This window comes from Camelus dromedarius, chromosome 14 (genome assembly GCF_036321535.1).
Source record: "Camelus dromedarius isolate mCamDro1 chromosome 14, mCamDro1.pat, whole genome shotgun sequence".
Classification (NCBI taxonomy): domain Eukaryota; kingdom Metazoa; phylum Chordata; class Mammalia; order Artiodactyla; family Camelidae; genus Camelus; species Camelus dromedarius.
Window position 1 is genome coordinate 21,195,878 of NC_087449.1, and position 17,904 is coordinate 21,213,781.

At 34.9% G+C, this 17,904-nt stretch overlaps 1 protein-coding gene across 7 annotated transcripts in view; it reads right to left on the bottom strand.

Moving 5' to 3' along the window:
* Positions 1 to 1,456: 1,456 nt before the first annotated feature.
* The window catches only part of MIER1 (MIER1 transcriptional regulator), a 56,464-nt gene continuing 40,016 nt past the window's right edge, over positions 1,457 to 17,904 (bottom strand). For all 7 annotated transcript variants that reach the window (XM_010989002.3, XM_031465339.2, XM_064493479.1 and 4 more), the window contains 6 exons: positions 17,449 to 17,600; positions 16,146 to 16,227; positions 14,883 to 14,977; positions 11,780 to 11,907; positions 7,264 to 7,403; positions 1,457 to 4,461 (listed from right to left, as the gene is read on the bottom strand). In XM_010989002.3, coding sequence (XP_010987304.1) covers positions 4,133 to 4,461; positions 7,264 to 7,403; positions 11,780 to 11,907; positions 14,883 to 14,977; positions 16,146 to 16,227; positions 17,449 to 17,600 — 926 coding nt within the window. In that variant the 3' untranslated portion in view covers positions 1,457 to 4,132. The remainder of the gene's footprint in view (positions 4,462 to 7,263; positions 7,404 to 11,779; positions 11,908 to 14,882; positions 14,978 to 16,145; positions 16,228 to 17,448; positions 17,601 to 17,904) is intronic.

Genomic DNA, 17,904 nt, shown 5'->3' on the forward strand with positions numbered 1-17,904 from the left:
TCTAAAAGAAACCACCTTACTTCAGGGTCCAGATCTCTTTTTCTCTTTAAAAAGCTTAACTGTATATTCCCCATACTAACCCTAAGTCCATCTTTTTTCAGAAGTTACCTCAACTGACTCCACAGACAAGTTGTAGTTGGTGTGCAGACATTCAGCCAGCTCTTCAGTCAACCCAGCCATTCACCATGATAATAGCAAGAAGTGAATGTGCTTTTATAACCTGGCCAAATTTGCAGGAGGCTTCACCTCTCCCAAACGTCAGGAAATCAGGAGACTCCCCGCCTTACAGTAGAGCTCCCCGGACAGCGAACAAGAGAAAGGGGTGAGTCCTGAATAATCCACGGCTGTTGTTATATAATCAGCTCTGCAGGAAATGTTAAAAATAAATGCTCTTAAGAGGAATCATACATTTATTTCATGTTGCCTGATTTCTAACAAATATATTGAGTTTGAGGAAAATCTTTTTTAGCTAGAATTACAGGGCAAAGAAGAGTCCAGTTAACTCTTTCCTTCCCTGAGACCGTGCCTCCTGTCCCTTTCCCTCTGCCTCCTGGTACCCGGCGCACACGTCTACCATTGTACTTACCTGCTGACGCCTCCCTGAAGAGAACATGCCACGTGTCTGAAGCCGTAAGCCAAGCACAGTAGCGAGCACAAGCGCAGGCCCAAGCGTCTGCTGAATAATGTGCATGGAAACTTGATGAAAACTTGTCACCACTGACATTTAAATGTGAAGCCTTTACCATCAATTTGGACAAAATGACTTTTTTTAAGTGCAGTTGACCTTTGTACAATGCAGGGTTAGGGGTGGCCGACCCTCCATGCAGTTGAAAAATTGACACATACAGTCTGCCCTCTGTATACCGTTCCTCTGTTTTATGTATCTCTATCTATATATCTATGGTTAAATTTGGAAATTCCTAGTTCTCCTGCATGTTACATGGTTTTCCACACTGGAATTTTTTCATGAATATTGATTACAGGTGGGAACCCTTTATTACCGATTTGGAAATTTAGCAGTGCTACAGAGCTGGTTACACCCCCACCCCAGGGTCATCAGCACACATCTTGCCTATGAAAATGTACCAGCCCCCACTACAAAGTGCCACTCTTAATCTTCCACTGAGAGTAAAGCAAATACAATTGTTATGAGATAAAAACTGCTCTACAAAAAGAGGAAACAATGTTTTTAATTATCTGGTTCAGAGGAAGAGAAATACGGGAATAAGAGGGCCACAGACCAAAGGATGTCTCTGGAGGGAAAAAAAAGACAAAAATACATCATTTATAATGAGGTAAAAGGGATCAAGAGCCACTGAAATGCTACTTTATGCAAACTGTCTAGGAGCAGAACGAACAGAGATTGTACATATTTGCACTGTATACAAATTTAAAATCTATAATTAAAACCTACTCAATCTAATAAAAATCATTCACACAGCATTATGTAGGCAAATATGTTTAAAAAAATATTTTAATAAGCATATTCAGAATGGCAGACAGGGAGAGGGGAAGGGAATTATTTTACAGTGCAAAATTACTATGCATAAATTTTAAAACACCTAATTCATAATTTTAAATGCCTATTTAAATATTACTTCAAATACATTTTAAAGCTCAACAAATCTGTGTTGAACGAAGTTGCAGATTTTGAACTCTATTTGAAAACACATCATAAAACAGAATACCATTCCAAATGAAGACAGTGCTTTGCTGGGGTAGGTATGGGGTAAGTGAGACTAACTATTAACAAAGGCTTCTTTTCCCAATGCAATTTGTCAAGAGTTCAGGAGTTATGAAATGTACTACATCTTAAGCAAATTAAATTCATGATACTACTAATTACTAAAAATTTTATAGTGCAATGTCTTATCAAGTGATAGTGGCTGCATTATGAAGAACAAAAGTACTTGTGAAATACCTGTATAAACATAAAATACAATTAAATATTTCTTTATGAAAAGCTGAGCATTATTGTAATAGTGGAATGTTTTTCATTAGGCATATTTTAAAAAAGAAAAAAGAGAAGCACAATTTCCTAACATGTGTACAACATGTGCCGTATCTGCAAACATGCCTGAGAAGTTATTTAAAATGTTCCTGTAATATTGGTTTGCAAGAACTTCACAAACCTTTTGCAAACAAAATGCATCTTTTAAAAAAGGTGAAAATGGCATCTCTAATAGTACAACGACTTAAAAGTACAGCATCGCTATGCGTCTGAAACATTCTATAGACCATCTTTGACAAAGAGCTAGGATACTTTGGATTCATACAATCAAATCTGATTTAGAAAATGGATTGTGACCATCTGCTAAAGCTGCCATTCTGGATAAATTAACGTTCTAGGTAAAACAAAAACAAAAAATTCACGCTTCTCAACACTTCCACCCAAAACTGACTTACTTGGAGATGTATGTAACAACAGTGAATCTACATCATATGAAGTCAAGTGTTACAAAGTGGCTTTTAACACTGTTTGGGGGGAAAAGTTGTTCATGTTGGTGGAGGGAAGCAGTCTGAGCAAATGTTAACAGTAATACCTCATGGGGGTAAGGCCTAAACCGTAATTCCCCAGTGCAAACCTCTACTCAACTGCATTAGATAGCTGAGCCATTAAAAACAAGACCACAGAAGATTTATTTTAAAAAGGTATTGGCTCTTTGATGGCTGAAAATGAATTGGTAGAAGCATCTGGGGTATGCCTGTGTGATAAAACAAGAATAGTTAATCATCTTATAAAAGTTTGGATATAGGTCGGTCTATCAGCTGTATAAAACTACACTTTTTAAGAAGAATTTTGCACTAAAAATAAAACGGCACTCTTGCAAGGCTATGCAAATGGATGATCCTATTTGTAATCACACAAGGCAATAGTTACTGCATATCTTTATTTTCATTTTGGAAATACGCTACTAAATCTGAAAAACTGGATTGTACCTGGAGAAGTCTAACTTTATCACTTTTTCCTCATAAAATCAGTATGGTTGCCTGCCAACTCCTTGTGTGTGTGCCAATATCTAAGTATGTCTTGACCTTTTCCCCTGTTTATTTAATGCAAAAATGGGAAATTTTATAATGCATATAAAAATAACTGAACAGGATTCTGGTCAGCATGATACATTTAAGCACTTAAGCCAACAGTAAACTTCTGTCTTGCTTCAAAAATAATTCTGAAAATTATAGCAAATGCAAAACAAACTATGCGATCTAAGTATCATGCTTAATTTCAGAATTCTCAAACTATTTGTCCTTAAGTAGAAACTTGAAAAAACAAATGTCCACAATCTTTTATGAATGCTTTTACCACCTGGATAAGAAACATGACTTAGTTATTACTACACAAACACTTAAAAATTCATTAGAAAAACCTTAGCAAAATAAAATGAAAGCTGACAGACTCAGAATATCAATTCCTCTCATAAAAGTTTACCAACTGTACAAGTTAAGAAAATTATACAAGCTTTTGTATTAAGAAAGGACAGCTCAGTCAAGACATATGTACTGTAAAAATCTTTCAAAGGCTACAAAGAATCTGGAAAAATACAGAATGTATTTCTTAAGCCCAGATAAGAATATGGAAAGACATCATTGATGTCAACAATTTTACATATACAAACCTGACTTGGTTTATTTTTAAATTTCTATATATAAAAAAATCATGCTAGCATAACTTTCAGGATTCATAAGGGTTCCCTTAATGATACTCAATTTGTATGGAGAGAAAAATGTCTGTTACAAAAGACATTTCAACAAACTCAGAAAAATTGGCGTTAATCAGAAATTTGAACTTGGTTTTTTCTCCTCTACCATCAAACTAAGAAAAAAGTACCTTGTAGTGAAATTTTAGGATTAATACATCAAATGAGAAGGTACAGATACATCTTTAGTTCATTCAAATTTACTAAACTATTTGTTATATCCTCAAAAGGGCCTTTACAATTTTAAAGTAAAAAGTCTGCAAAAGGCAGAATTATAAAATCTTACGTACTACTGAAGTCAGGACTCAATTCAAATTTTCAAATTCTAACCAACTGCTTCAAAGAAATCAACTTTTTAAGGTAACCCATCAACCCTGAAAATTTTAGTCACACCAGAATGTACTCCAAAGAAAGTAAAATAAGCCTAAAATTTAGTCATCTGTGTTTTCAAGCTCTTCAAATTTTCCATGTAAGAGTGTGTCTTGAAAAAATTCAGAAGAACCTGGACTTTCTTTTCCATTGCTGTTGACCCTTCGCCTTTTGGCAGGTCTCTCACTTTTTTCATCAAAATCGTTTTCATTTCTTGCAGTCATATGGGCAAGTTTTGGGTCAGTGGTAAGGTTATCTGTTTCATAACCATTAGTATCCATATCTGTGTGAAGTAGTTTCTTATTTCCACCTGTTGGTCCGTTAACGTGTAACCCTTCAACTTTCACTTCTTCTTTGTTTACTATTTCACCTGGTCCGTTAGATGACACTCCTAAGTTGGAAGAAACATGAATGAAACTGCTGATATTAAAAAGCTAAATTTGTAAAACATAGTATTATAAAACTGCTATTGTAAAGGAGCTTTTTATCAAAGAAGTGAAGTATCAGATCTGTGGATACATATGGTTTGAATTCTGGCTCGCTTTATTTAGCTGTGTGACCTTACGCGTATTATTTACACTCTCTGCTACCTCGGGTTCATCATATACACAGTAAGGATAACAATGAATTTATCCTACAAGGTTGCTGTGAAGATTAAGTAAGGTAATAAATGTAAAGAATTAAGAACAGAACTGGGCATATATTAACAGCATGCTGGTATTGTGCGGCAACAAATCAGCAGCAGATCCAGCAGTCTAAATAAGCGGAGTGCAAGCAAAGACAGGCACAAATCATTCAGTTTTCGTAAGGGGGCTATAACTTTCTAAAATCATGTAAAAAAGACTTGTATTCTTTCTTTAAAAGCTTGTGTTTTCTACTGCCATATAAAAGCAAGATGATACGACTTTTTCATTTGTCAAGTACATCTATAGGTACTGTGCTTTAAGGGTAAAGATCATACACTAAATTTAACTAAACAGATTTAAATCTGTCAAAATGTTGAAAAATTAATGCCTGCACTGTCCAAGCATACATGTGAAAATGCTAGAAGTGAACACAAATTCCTCCATAACAGGTGAGAAAAGAAAGAGCATAATTACTCTAATAAAAATAGTAAAAGGTCATGTTAGAGTTGACTGAAAAGTGGAGGAGAAATTTCAGGAATACTTCAAATAAAATACAGAATGTGCCAATGGAGATAATGAAAATTTAATTATCTGAGAAATATTCACTATAAAGAATGAGCCTCAAATACACATTTTAGTCAAAGAAAATACTCTCTTTTCCCAACTCAAAAGTACACTTAAATCATGAATGCTTAGGAGATTATGTATCATATGATACTGAAGGAACAATTATGTTGTAGTAATAAGCACAAAGAGCTAGATGACACTGTCATTAGGTCAAAAATAACTAACATTTCAAGACACTAATTAAAGCCTCTTACAAAAGAAAGACAACTGGGTTGGAAAGTTCCTTCCTTTCTTTGAAAAACCTGGATATCTTACTTGTTCCTGATATAACTGGCTTCTAGGCTACTGAGTAACTTATAAGTAACTTATGAACATACTCTTCCTAAGGTAACTGCATGTTCTCATCAAATGGTTAAAAAACAATAAAAAACAGGGAAAAAAAGAGGGAAACAATTTATTTTGTGTTATTAGTAAATAGAAAAAGACAGAAGTACAGCAGTCCCCAGCAAAGGCAAGGAACTGATTCCAGGAACCCTGTGGACACGGGAATCTATAGAATATACTCAAGTCCCCTTATACAAAGTGGCATGGTATCTGCATATAACCCACGTACTTTAAACCACCTCTAGATTACTTATAATACCTAATACAATGTAAATAGCTGCCAGCATGGTGCAAATTTAAGATTTGCTTTTTGGAACATTCTGGAACTTTTTCTCAAATCTTTTTTGGTACGTGGTTGGCTGACTGCAGATGCAGAACTGCAGAGACGGAGTGCTAACTGTGGTACTGACCACTGTCCTCCCCGAACTTCCACCCACCCCCTCCAGTCCCAAGGTCAGAGTCTCAGCTTCTTATTCAACTTTAGCATGGATGTGACTGGCACTAGGAATCAGTCAACGAAACTTTTAAAATCAGGAAGTGGCTAGCAGGCCCTAATTTTTGTGTTTTTTTTTTTTTTGGCTTGGTCTTAGAAGGGAAATAGTAAGGGAATGACATTAAATAAAGTATATATTCACTGCAGTGTATTAAATGCCAGTGTGAGAATAAAGGTCAGAACAAAGGTCAAAGCTTTCCTAGTGTTCCTTGTCTACTTTCTGTCAGGGAGAGGTTAGCTCTCCACTGGCCTTCCCCTAAGGCTATTACATCAGAATGCAGGTGGGCAGGGTTTATCTCTAATTCACCAGTTTCCCCCTAAAAAGGACTGGAGGGGGCTTATTACTTTCCACTTAGCAATGCTCTTAAGACTATTTTGACTGAATTAGAAATTAAGATAATTCTCTAAGTTTTACTGACCAGCTTTAGAGATCCTTGGTACACTGTATATTTTAAAAAGAACATTATCTGAATCCCAAACGTATCAGTATGCTTTTTGCTTCTCTTTTGCTTCTTTTTCATGGATGTAAAAATAGAATGCTTCTGTACGATATTAATGCACAGGCTGACACCCACTTTAACTTTTCTCATCTGTCAAGGTTATGATGATATCAAGGAGGAAAGTATTTTTTAAAAAGTGCCCTTATTATCTGTTTCTTTTCATTTATATGCTTAAAGCACTTTCTTGATAAAATGTTGTAAGCTCTCAAACTATTTCATAAATATCTGTATTTCTGATGTGAGACAGCTAGAGTTTCGGTCTGAGTTAACAAGAATACTTCTATTTATAGACATTCCAAACAGGTAAGAAAATCGACGCTATTTTCTTAATTTCTTAAAAGAAATGGTCACTGTTGATAGTACACTTTATTAAATTACTTTTTAATGCTGTCAGTGGGAATCCTTTCCAATTAATCTGTACAGATTGTGTGTGTGTTGGTATATACCTCTGTATCTACATGTATATCTATATGGTGATAGTATGTATGTTTCATGTGGCATTTACAATTATGACTTTAACTTCTGCTTTGGAAGTTTAATGAAAACCAAAACTGAATTTCCCAGGCCACTGAAGGAAAAAGTGCCCGTCGTGAAGAAACAGAAGTGCTTCTCCGCTTGCTTACCATTCTGATTGCTGTTGCTCACGGTGCCGTCTTCCTTCTCCGACTGGCTGTTACTGCTATTTGAGGCGGTTGGGGGAGGGGACGGCGCTCGGCTGGAAGCGGCACTTTCACTTTCATCTAGAAGCCGGTCCATGTAATCCCTTAAAATTGAGTAAAATAAAACATTTTCTTGTATTAAAAACAGCTGAAAATTAAAACTGACTGAGGTTAAATTTAGAAGGCTTTATTGGCAAATGTATCAATTTTCACTGACATTCATTCCAGTACCTCATCTATCACACGAGGATCTGAACATTTAAATGGAAAGCTCCTTTTGGTTACGTTTGTAGGAAAAATGTGTTAAGGGCTTTACACCGGCAAATTCTAGGGACCTACAGGAAATTAAAACTGTTGTAAACTGTGGGCAAATGATCAGAGTAGCCTTACTAAAATAAGAGACTCTGTAAATGAAGAGATAGGGACGATGTCAATCAGAAGGAGCACGAAAGAATTTCTGACCAGATACAGACAGGAAGTGTAAAGTTCCTAAAGACCATCTGACGGCTGTGGCAGTACCTGAAGAACAAATTAGGACCTAACAGTGAATCGCCTTCCTGAACCTCCTTGGTTACCTTCTGTGTTACCTTTCCTCTAGACCTGAGCTGTAACGAGCTCACTAAGTTCCCGGGCTTACCTGCCCGTGTATCGTTAGAGGTGAGCTCTCTTCCTCCCTGAGTCGTTCCTGAACTGCATGGCACAGGAAGACACTGGTGTTAAGTGACACTGGATTAAGGTTTGAAGACCTGGGCTAAATACCTACCTTTTTGAGATTTAGTGTCTTTACCTATAAAATGCATGTAATCATACATGACCCATCTACCACACAGGGCTGCTGTATAAGGTATGTGTAGCGAAGTGCTTCGTAAACTAAGAAGTGCTATTAAGTCAATAGAATAAAGTTCAGCCAACTATGGCCTGTGGGCTGGCCGCCTGTTCTGGGGGATACTGTTTTACTGGAACACAGCCACATCTGTTCATTACATAGTGTCTGACTGCTTTTGCACAACAACAGCAAAGCTGAGTAGTTGCAAGAGAACTTAAGGGCAGCAAAGCCTAAAATATTTACTCTCTAGCAGTTTACAGAAAATGTCTGCTGTCACCTTGCTGGAATAATTCCCTGAAGGCAGGGATTTTAGTCTGCTTTGTTTCTCATTGCAGCACTGGTGCCTAAATTGTGCATGGTGCAGAGCAGAAGCATGAGGAAAACTTAAATACATTATATACTTTAAAATTCCCTCAGAATAAGTATAATAGAACTATTTTTAGAATTTTCTGAGCAGGGTAAGAATGTGGATAAGAAGGAAACCATGGAAAGGCTTGAGACTTTTCTGAAAGTCTGTTGTCACAGTCTACCACAGGCTATTATCTGTAGTTTAAGTCTTGAAACTTAATCTGGTCACAATGTAGTTTATATACAGAGAAGTATGTTATAAATGTGTAGTTTGTAATATATGGAAGTGGAATCTGTCTTAAGAAGCTTCCAACAATCTGAGGTACAAAACTAACACATATCAAAGAAATGTATACAACCACAAGCTAATCAACTTAACATTAATGAGGAGCCTTATTTTCCTCATCTATAAGTGGAATTAAATTTCATGGTCTTTTAAGACCTCTTCAGCCTTGTATCATTCATCATTACAGAACAATTATGTAACAAATCTGAAGCACAAAGAAACAGAATGAGCATGATGAATGCAATGCCAAGGGACTTCAGAGGCTTAGAAAAAGACGATGCATCAGAAAAAATTGCTGGAAATAAACCTGGCATAGTGAGAATGGATAATGGAGGATGTTACAAGCCACTCAAAGAAAGTTAGAACTGACCAGATACCAAAAATATTTTAAATTTCTGAATATAACAATTGTACAGTAAAAGAATTATTACTATTACTTCTAAAAGTTAATGGCACCCAGAATGCTTAGGGAAGGAGGGGAGTCAGGAGACCACCAGGAGGCTGGAGTAGCACTGACTTTCAGTTTATGCTGAGTAAATTTTTACTTTAAAAAAAATTATTTGCAAGGCTGTTACAGTGAAATCTCCAATTCGCATATGGGTGCCAATTCTTCCAGGTAGTGAATAGAGAGAATCCATAGTAGGATCTTTCAAAGGCCGTTTACAGGCAGTAAAGTGGCAAATGTGCTTCATTCTGGTGAGCAAATGGAAGGTAACAATGTAACAGAAAAATAAACAATTAACGTTCAGGATAAATCTGCTCCTAACTATGGATTTTAACTAAAGAGGAAGATTTAAAAAATTCATTCAAATTTTTGTCTAAAGGCATTAACTTAATGTTTTGTGCAGTCACATAAAGTGCAACTATTAACAAGAAGAGAAGGTCCTGGAAGCAAACTAGAATAATACCTCCATGTCTACAGAAAAACCACAACTTCTCACCATCTGGAAATAATACACAGTCTGGTCATAGCTTCTGTGGGGATATATAACACAGGGAAAAAGGATGAGTAGGAGTAAAAACAAAAATTATAGTTCAGTTAAAAAAAAGAAAACTTTATAAAAGACCTGAAGGGGATATAACGGAAGCCTACAAAACATAATATTCTTGCCCAGAGGGAAAAACATTTGTTCACTTCATACCATAACACTAGGGGATATACTGTTAAATCTTAAAGCCTGAGGAAACAGAAAATATGGAATGACTTTTAACTGTGTCTACTATACCTACAAAATACTTAAACCTTTAAGAATCAAGGTTACAGATAAAGTTTCCTCAACAAGTTTTCAGAAACTACGGAGAGATCATGAGAAAAACTGAAACATTTGGCGGCACATCCCTACCTAACCTGTTGAGCTTGACATCACAGAGGACCAACTAAGCCAGCCCACAACACTTCCCTTGGTGATGCTTTCTGAAAGAGAAAAGTGGATGAACCATGGGTCTGACCCAGCATGGCAATTCTTATGTTCTTACTGCTGATGATGACAGACTGCCTGTAGTTCATGTGTGAACACTGTTTCTGAAATGGGTGAAAAAATGAAAGATGTTACTATTGCCTTCCCTATAGATCAGCTTGAAAACTATTCTAAGCTATACTCTGAAGACTGGATGGCTGCATCTACTTCTACATCACTATGCCTCAATACTACCAATAAATAATCCAGAAAAAAAATTAACTATAAATTGGTAACAGTAAGCAATTAGATAAAATTTGGAATACTGTTATATATAAAATTCTGCTGTAGCTATTATGAACTTTGAATAATGGGGAATGAGGCACAGAGTCTGATGTCTCATGATTTCCAGGGACAATCGTACCCATTTATTCCCTTTTAGATAATTTTGCTTTGGATTTAAGAGTGCTTGATCCTTCAAGGAAGTGACCAGCAGAGACACCTTTAAATGAACATGATCAAGAAACAGTCCAGCCTAGGAGTTCAAAAAGCACAAGCAAATATGCATTTAAGCACATCTTTCAAAGGCAGTTATTTGGTCAGGCTTAAGAACTTTACTGGTGCACACTGACCAAATTTGAAGCCACAACTTTGCATTGTTTTTATTCCATAAACATTAGGGAATAATCAAGGATTACTATCCTTGGTAAAGTTAAACTCCACCATAACAATTGATCAGCATATTAAAACAACTCTTGTGAAATGAAGGCTTCGATACCCCATGTACCATGGACTTAAGTAACAAATTACTAGTAGTAGTCAGGACAGTGTTTCACTTCAATGAGGCTAAGAGAATTTGGTGCATGGGACTGGATTAGACACACAAGGTATTTTGCTTAAAAAGTGGATGTAGTAACAACCCACTTACCTTCTATCACTGGGAGTTAGCTAAAGTTGCATTACTAATTATTAAATATTATTCCTGTTAGAGGAAACCAGGAAAAAGGAAGCTATCATGCATATGTTCTTCTCTATAAAAATCTCTAACAACAACAACAACAACAAAAATGCAATTTGACCTGACTTATTATATCCCTATGTCTTTTCCTTTTGGTATCATCTATGTCCAAATTTTACTTTGGCTCCAGAATCAAAAATAGGCCGGGCAAGGAAAAATACTAATTTCCCTTCCTCTTTAAAAGGTCTCTGTTAGGCATATGGCCCTGTAAGTTTTTATAAAGATAGTTTCTCTTTCCTATTCTCACTGCTCTCTCAGTGTTATTAGATCAAAACTCTATGTGCTTATACTGAATGGAACAGAATCTAACAAAAACATGGTTTCACAGCTATTCTGATCTATTTCCTCTCAGGAATACTACTGAAAACATACACTCTACCATTTGCTTTGATAAATTTGTTGTCTCAAATAGTATCAACTGTAGTTTACAATGTTTTATAAGACACTGAAAAGTCTAATGCCCTATGAAGATGTAGATAAGTGGATAAACTGAAATTAATGTAAGTTCTTATCCTATTAAGAAAGAATCTAAAAGTTATAATTTTCTCAAGAAAAATTTAGAAAAGCTTAGCAAAAATATGACTCAGTAGAAAAAATAAACTCACGTTACACCAGGATGAAGATTGTATTTCTTTTTTCCAAATCGAGTTTGCTGAGCAAAGAAGTCGTAACGTTCAGATTTTTTCCACATATAATAGAATGCTACACATTCCCCAACTGACCTTGTTCGAACCTGTAAGAAATAAGTACTTGTTTTTAAGAATCATCTCCTCCTTAAAGGAGTTTTTTCATGAAAAATATCTGAAGTCTGAAAACAAATTTAACTGGTCTTTAATATATAATACTTGTTATAAAATACAACACTGTAGCAGCTGTGTTAAAAAACTATTCTTTCTAACCTCCCATTAAGAGAAATAATACATTGGCAACAGGTCTTCAGATATTTAGCATTATGCTTTTAAAGAGGCTATCATCTTCATTTACTATAAAAATAAATACTCTTATTGAAAATGTCCGGAAGTGGCATTAAAATTAAAATTAAGGTTATAAACAGTTTGCAAACACTTTTACTCAGAGAGCACCCAGGGAACTTGCCTTTAAATTCTCAATTAAAGGATTCTCTTACTAATCCCAACATTGATCCAGACTCACTTTCTAGAAAGACTCAAAATACTCCAGTCAGTTAAAAGCTATTATAACAATGCGAATATTCTGTTTACTAAATTACTCCAGTGGCTCACTGTGCTGTACATATCTGGGCAACTGAATGGCTCCCCTTACATAAACACATGGGACTGGCAAATCCCATGCTGACAAGATTCCCCTTTTCGCTACTTCACTAGGAGAGCTGGTAGGGTTGATGCACATAAAATACTGGGAGTTTAAAAGGAAAAAAGGTATCTGAGTGTTTGGGATGCAAGACAATATGCTTTAACTCACAAATGTCTAATCCTGAAGTAGGTAGGTATCCTGCTGGACTGACTAAGGCCAGCTTGATGATGTCCTTATTCTGTTACCTGACATATTTTTCTTTCTTCCTCTCTTCCTGCACTTTACAACTCTGGCCCAAGTTGTGTTAAGATAAAGCTATCAGGGCTTTAAAAACCCCAAACAAAAAACCAATCATCTTCTCAAATTGTTTTTGCCTCCTTTTTAGAATCTTACTTCTAGAAGACATGACCCAAGTCAATTGTATTTTATTCAAAGCAAAAATTGAAGACATTTTTTATGGCATGTAAAAGTTAACAATACTATGAAAAATTCTCAATTAAATAAGTCTGCATAATACAATCTATGATTAAGGTCCAAACTTCAATTCCAGGTATAAAAACAAAGTCTTAATGTTTTCACTGAACCATTCTCCTTTTTAAATTATTGTTCTCCCTTTGTTTACTGAAACAACTAATGTAGTAAATACAGGTCAGATGACTTCTGTAATATTGAAACATCACCATCCCAAATATTTAAAAAGAAATCAAGGTCTTATTTTCAGTATTATGTTAAAACTACTAACCAAAAAATGTCATAAGTCATCTAGTAAGTCCTTATTCCCTAAAAAAGGATTTTGGGGGCTGGGAGGTTCCTCCTGTTAATTATATTAGCTTATCATCCCAGGGGTTCCCTCCGTAGATAATCCACTGTGGTTTGGTCAACAGTGTTTGAATTCAAGCAGGAATGCTAGAAAACTCTTATCCAAACTGTTGTCCCTTTCAACCATGAGACAGTGCTTTTTTTTTTTACAATCAGAAATGCACATGACCAGTCATTAGCATCATGCACTCCTTTCATTGACTATTCACTGTTGGAAATTATCAGATGATTTGGACACAACATTTCACAACAATGCTAAGACTCAAAATTTCTCTTATTAGTTGTCTGATGTCAAGTACCAAAATGCAATAAGATAATCAAGTGTAACTTAGTTAAAGTACAACAAAATTGAGGAAAATGAACTTAAATGATTTGTAAACAACTATTTAATTTGTGGAACATAAAATAGACACTGTTAAATATGTGTTGAAACAAATCAAGTGAACACCATCCAATCACATCCAGAGGTATAACGAAGTGAATGTGATGACAGACTATTTAAAGCCTCAGATGCAAGCCTACATCAGCCCAGATACTTTCAACATCATCCTAGGAGGCAGGTGTAGCTCAAGTGGTAGATTGCATGCTTAGCATGCATGAGGTCCTGGGTTCAGTTCCCCAGTACCACCTCAAAAAAATAAACTTGTTAACTTCTCCCACCCCCTGCCAAAATAAAATAATTAAATAATATGATAAATAAATAAAATATTAAAAAAAAAAAACAAAAACACACATCATCCTAGACATCACATATCCTAGACACCATCCTTAAGGCTAAGGAAACATGTAAAGTTAAGCCCCTTGTCATTTATACTCACTAAAAATGTGATATTTATAAGTCTAGATATTACTTAAATTTCTTACATTTAAACTATGAGATTTTAATTTTTCCTGTTCTGATTTCCCCTAGGAACACATTTTTCTATTCTATATAATTGTGCAGTTACTATTAAAAATCTTACCTGATTTCCATTTAAGAAAATTAAGCCTAAAAATAAATCTGCAAGTAATTATGAAGTTCTTTTGGGTATACACTGACATTGTATGACTGATATCAATATGGAAAGATAAATTATGCTAAATTGTCAAATTTTAATATTATATAACATATAATAAAACTGATTTATTGAGATATTCTAGAAAATTAAATCTCAATTAAAACCAAATTAAGTATTAAGTATCTGATTTTAGACCACTCAGAACTTAAGCAAACATAAAAAAATATTTTAATCGTAAATAATGTCATATTAAAAATGCTTTAAAGTTTCAAAATTATTTTAAAGACCCTCCTAAAAAAATATGTCACAAATTTGTGGAAAATAGCTTTAAAAAATTACTTTGTACACATACATCCGATCTGGAAGTTGAAGACATATTTATAAATGTCCAATTCCAATATCATGCACTGAAAACAGTCACTTGGCAAATAACTGCCAGGAAGTCTAGGCATGCTTATTATAATAATTCCCTAAATACCAAAACATTAAAATATTCATTATAGAACCTTTAACACTAGAAAATATAATAGAAAATATAACAGAAGAATAGAAGATATAAGATGATGGGTTGTTAACTAAATTTCTTTTTGTAAAAGAGACAACATATACTGTTACTTACTTTATTAGCCTGAATCAAATGAAAGTCCTTTCCATAGGCCTTCAGCCCTTGTTCAAAATTTCTACACTCTTCCTCTGTCCAAACAGATAATTCCTCTGACAAAATGGAGGGGGGTGGGGGAGAAGAGTGGGAACTGTTAAGCAATATTCTCCCAAATGTTGCATATATTAACAAAATTATAAAGATGTAACTTTCTGGTAACAACTAGGTAAATATTTTATTCCTGAATTCTATTACTGATGGCTGCAAAAGATAAAGTGACAAAAACTTATTTAATAACATTTTGGATGATTTGGCCCCTAACTCTCCAACCTCAACTTAGGCCAATTCTACTTTATACTTTATGATCCAACTATACCTGCCACTTTTCAATTCCTTAAAATCATTGTTCTTTCTTACTTCAGACTTTGTGCATGCTGTTCCCTTTGCTTAAAAAATTATTTCCTGCATCCTATCTCACCCTCTTTTCACCTAGCTAATTTATTTACATCCCAGGAAAAGAATCACTTTGTTCTAGAGGCTTTAACACCCTCACCCTATCCCCTAACTAGGTTAAGTCCCACTGCAATAAATGTGAATTGCACACTCTAATTCTCCTTGGAAGAACTCCCATATTTCAGCTTCCTTACCTAGGCTCTAAGCACTACAAGGACAGGGACCTTGTCTATAGTTATGTCCTCACAATTTAGTAAGCCTTCCAATTTTTGTTGAATGAACTGAATGATCTTTCATTTGTTCATGATTTATAAACAGTATTCTTAGTGAAATGGGTGCGGGAGCCAGTTTAGAGTAAAAACATCAAAAACCTGGATTTTAATTATGGCTTCATTATTTATGAATTATGTTTGCCTCAGCTAAGTTACTTCAGTTCAGAAACCTCGGTTCTCATCAATTTTAAAGTGAGAGTAACATCTGTCACATTACTTAGCTCACAAGATCATTACACCAAGATCAAATAAGAAAATATTTATAAAAATGCCCTGAAATTAAAAGGCATTATGTGTTTTTATTTTTTTAAATTTAAATGGCCTTGTTTTCTCATAAAGGGACAATATTAATCCCATTCCCCATAATGCCTTGTATAATACTTGTGTTATATACAAGTAATTTAACAAGTTATAACAAGTTGTTATCTAGCAAATATTTACCGAATTCAGGAAGATCAGTATTAACTAAATTTAGGATACACCTAGATAAACTGACAAACTTATGTTTTAAATCTCTGTTATATCTTGAAAACAAAAATTTAGTATTTATTCTTACCTCTAGCTGCTTTTACATTAAATCTTAATCTTCTCAATGCTTCTTCTGTATCAAAATTGCACTTAACTAATTCATATAATGCCTAGAAAAATAAAAGGCTTCAATATGTGATTTGGACTACCAACAATTCAAGGCTGCAATTTCTTAAGAGAGTAAAGGCTTTTCTAGAATCCAGTGTTTTCATCCTTTCTGGAGGACAAATAATTCTAGTGAATGCAACATAAAGAACACTAAAGAAAAACAAACATAAATTCATTCTTGATAAATGACTGCCCCTATATGTAGAAAACAGGATAAACAAATACTCTACTTTTGGCCATGGTATTCTAGGAAATTAAAATTAAAAAAAAAATCATTTTATAATTATCACAAGTCCCTTCTTTTTGGCTTTTTGGGGTTCCTATTCTAAGATAATTTTAAACAAATGAGTAAAGAGAAATATTGGTAGAAAAGGTAAAAAACTGTATAAAACTACTATTCGGTTCATTGTAGGCAATGGTCCACTATGTACGGAGTAATATTATCCCAGGTGCATTTTCCCAACTTCATGATATCCATAGATTCTCAGGGATATGCAAAGGGAGTTCAAAAAGCATAATAAAAATAAATATACAGGCAAAATACCAAATTTTTGTTTGAGCTGAAATCATACCACTGTGTGTGTTAACACTATATACCTATGCTGATTATACCTCAAACTCCCTGCCATGACATTATATATCTTTCTCCACTTACAATGGAGGGTCTCAAAAAGCCCATCCTAAGTTGAAAATATTGTAAGTTGAAAGTTGAAAATTAATTCACGTACTCCACTGAACATCATGGCTTAGCCTAGCCTACTTTAAATGTGCTCAGAACACTTACTTAGCTTACGGTTGGGCAAAATCATCTAACACAATCTATTTTATAATAAAGTGTTGAGTATCTCATGTAATTTACTGAATACTGTACTGAGAGTGAAAAACAGACTAGCTGTATGGGTACAGAACAGTCTCATCAGTGGTTTACCCTCATGATCACATGGCTGACCAGCAGGTGCAGCTTGCTGCCACTGCCCACCGTATCACAAGAGAGATTCAACACTAGCTCGTGGAACAATCAAAATTCACAATTTAAAGTATGCTTTCCACTGAGTGCATATTGCTTTCACACCATTGTAAAGGCAAAAGTTTTTAAGCTGAACTATTATTAAGTCAGGGACCATCTGTATAGGAATAACATTAAATGTGATAGCACTTACACTTGTAAATGTATGTGGTTAATTTACTTTGGGAAAATTATAAGTTATTTCTTATTCACATACCTGTTCATTGTCTTTTATGTGAGATCCTTCAGGAATTGCTTCTACACCTTTCTCATCGCCTGTTCTTCTAGATGCATCCTTAAGAAATATAATCACTTTGTCTTCTGGTAAGTACTCAGGGTCCCACAGGAGCTGATCGTCATTTTCATACACTAAATTCATAAAACATGTTAAAAATAATGCCAAAAATGACAGTTTGTGCTAAATGTATCACTGAACAAATAACTCATATTTAGAGCCAAAATGTTGAGAACTGAGAGGTAAAGTATGGTCACACTACTTGCATGACTTCATTTTGGGGCAATATTTATAGCTTCAGTGATTTAAGCAGTCTAAAACAGACAGGTACCACTTTGTGCCCTTTTCTTAGCTTGAGTTTACCAAATTCCAAGCTCTCTTGGTTTGAACAGCACTAGCAACACTTAATACCTATATGACCTTGGGTAAGTTACTTCC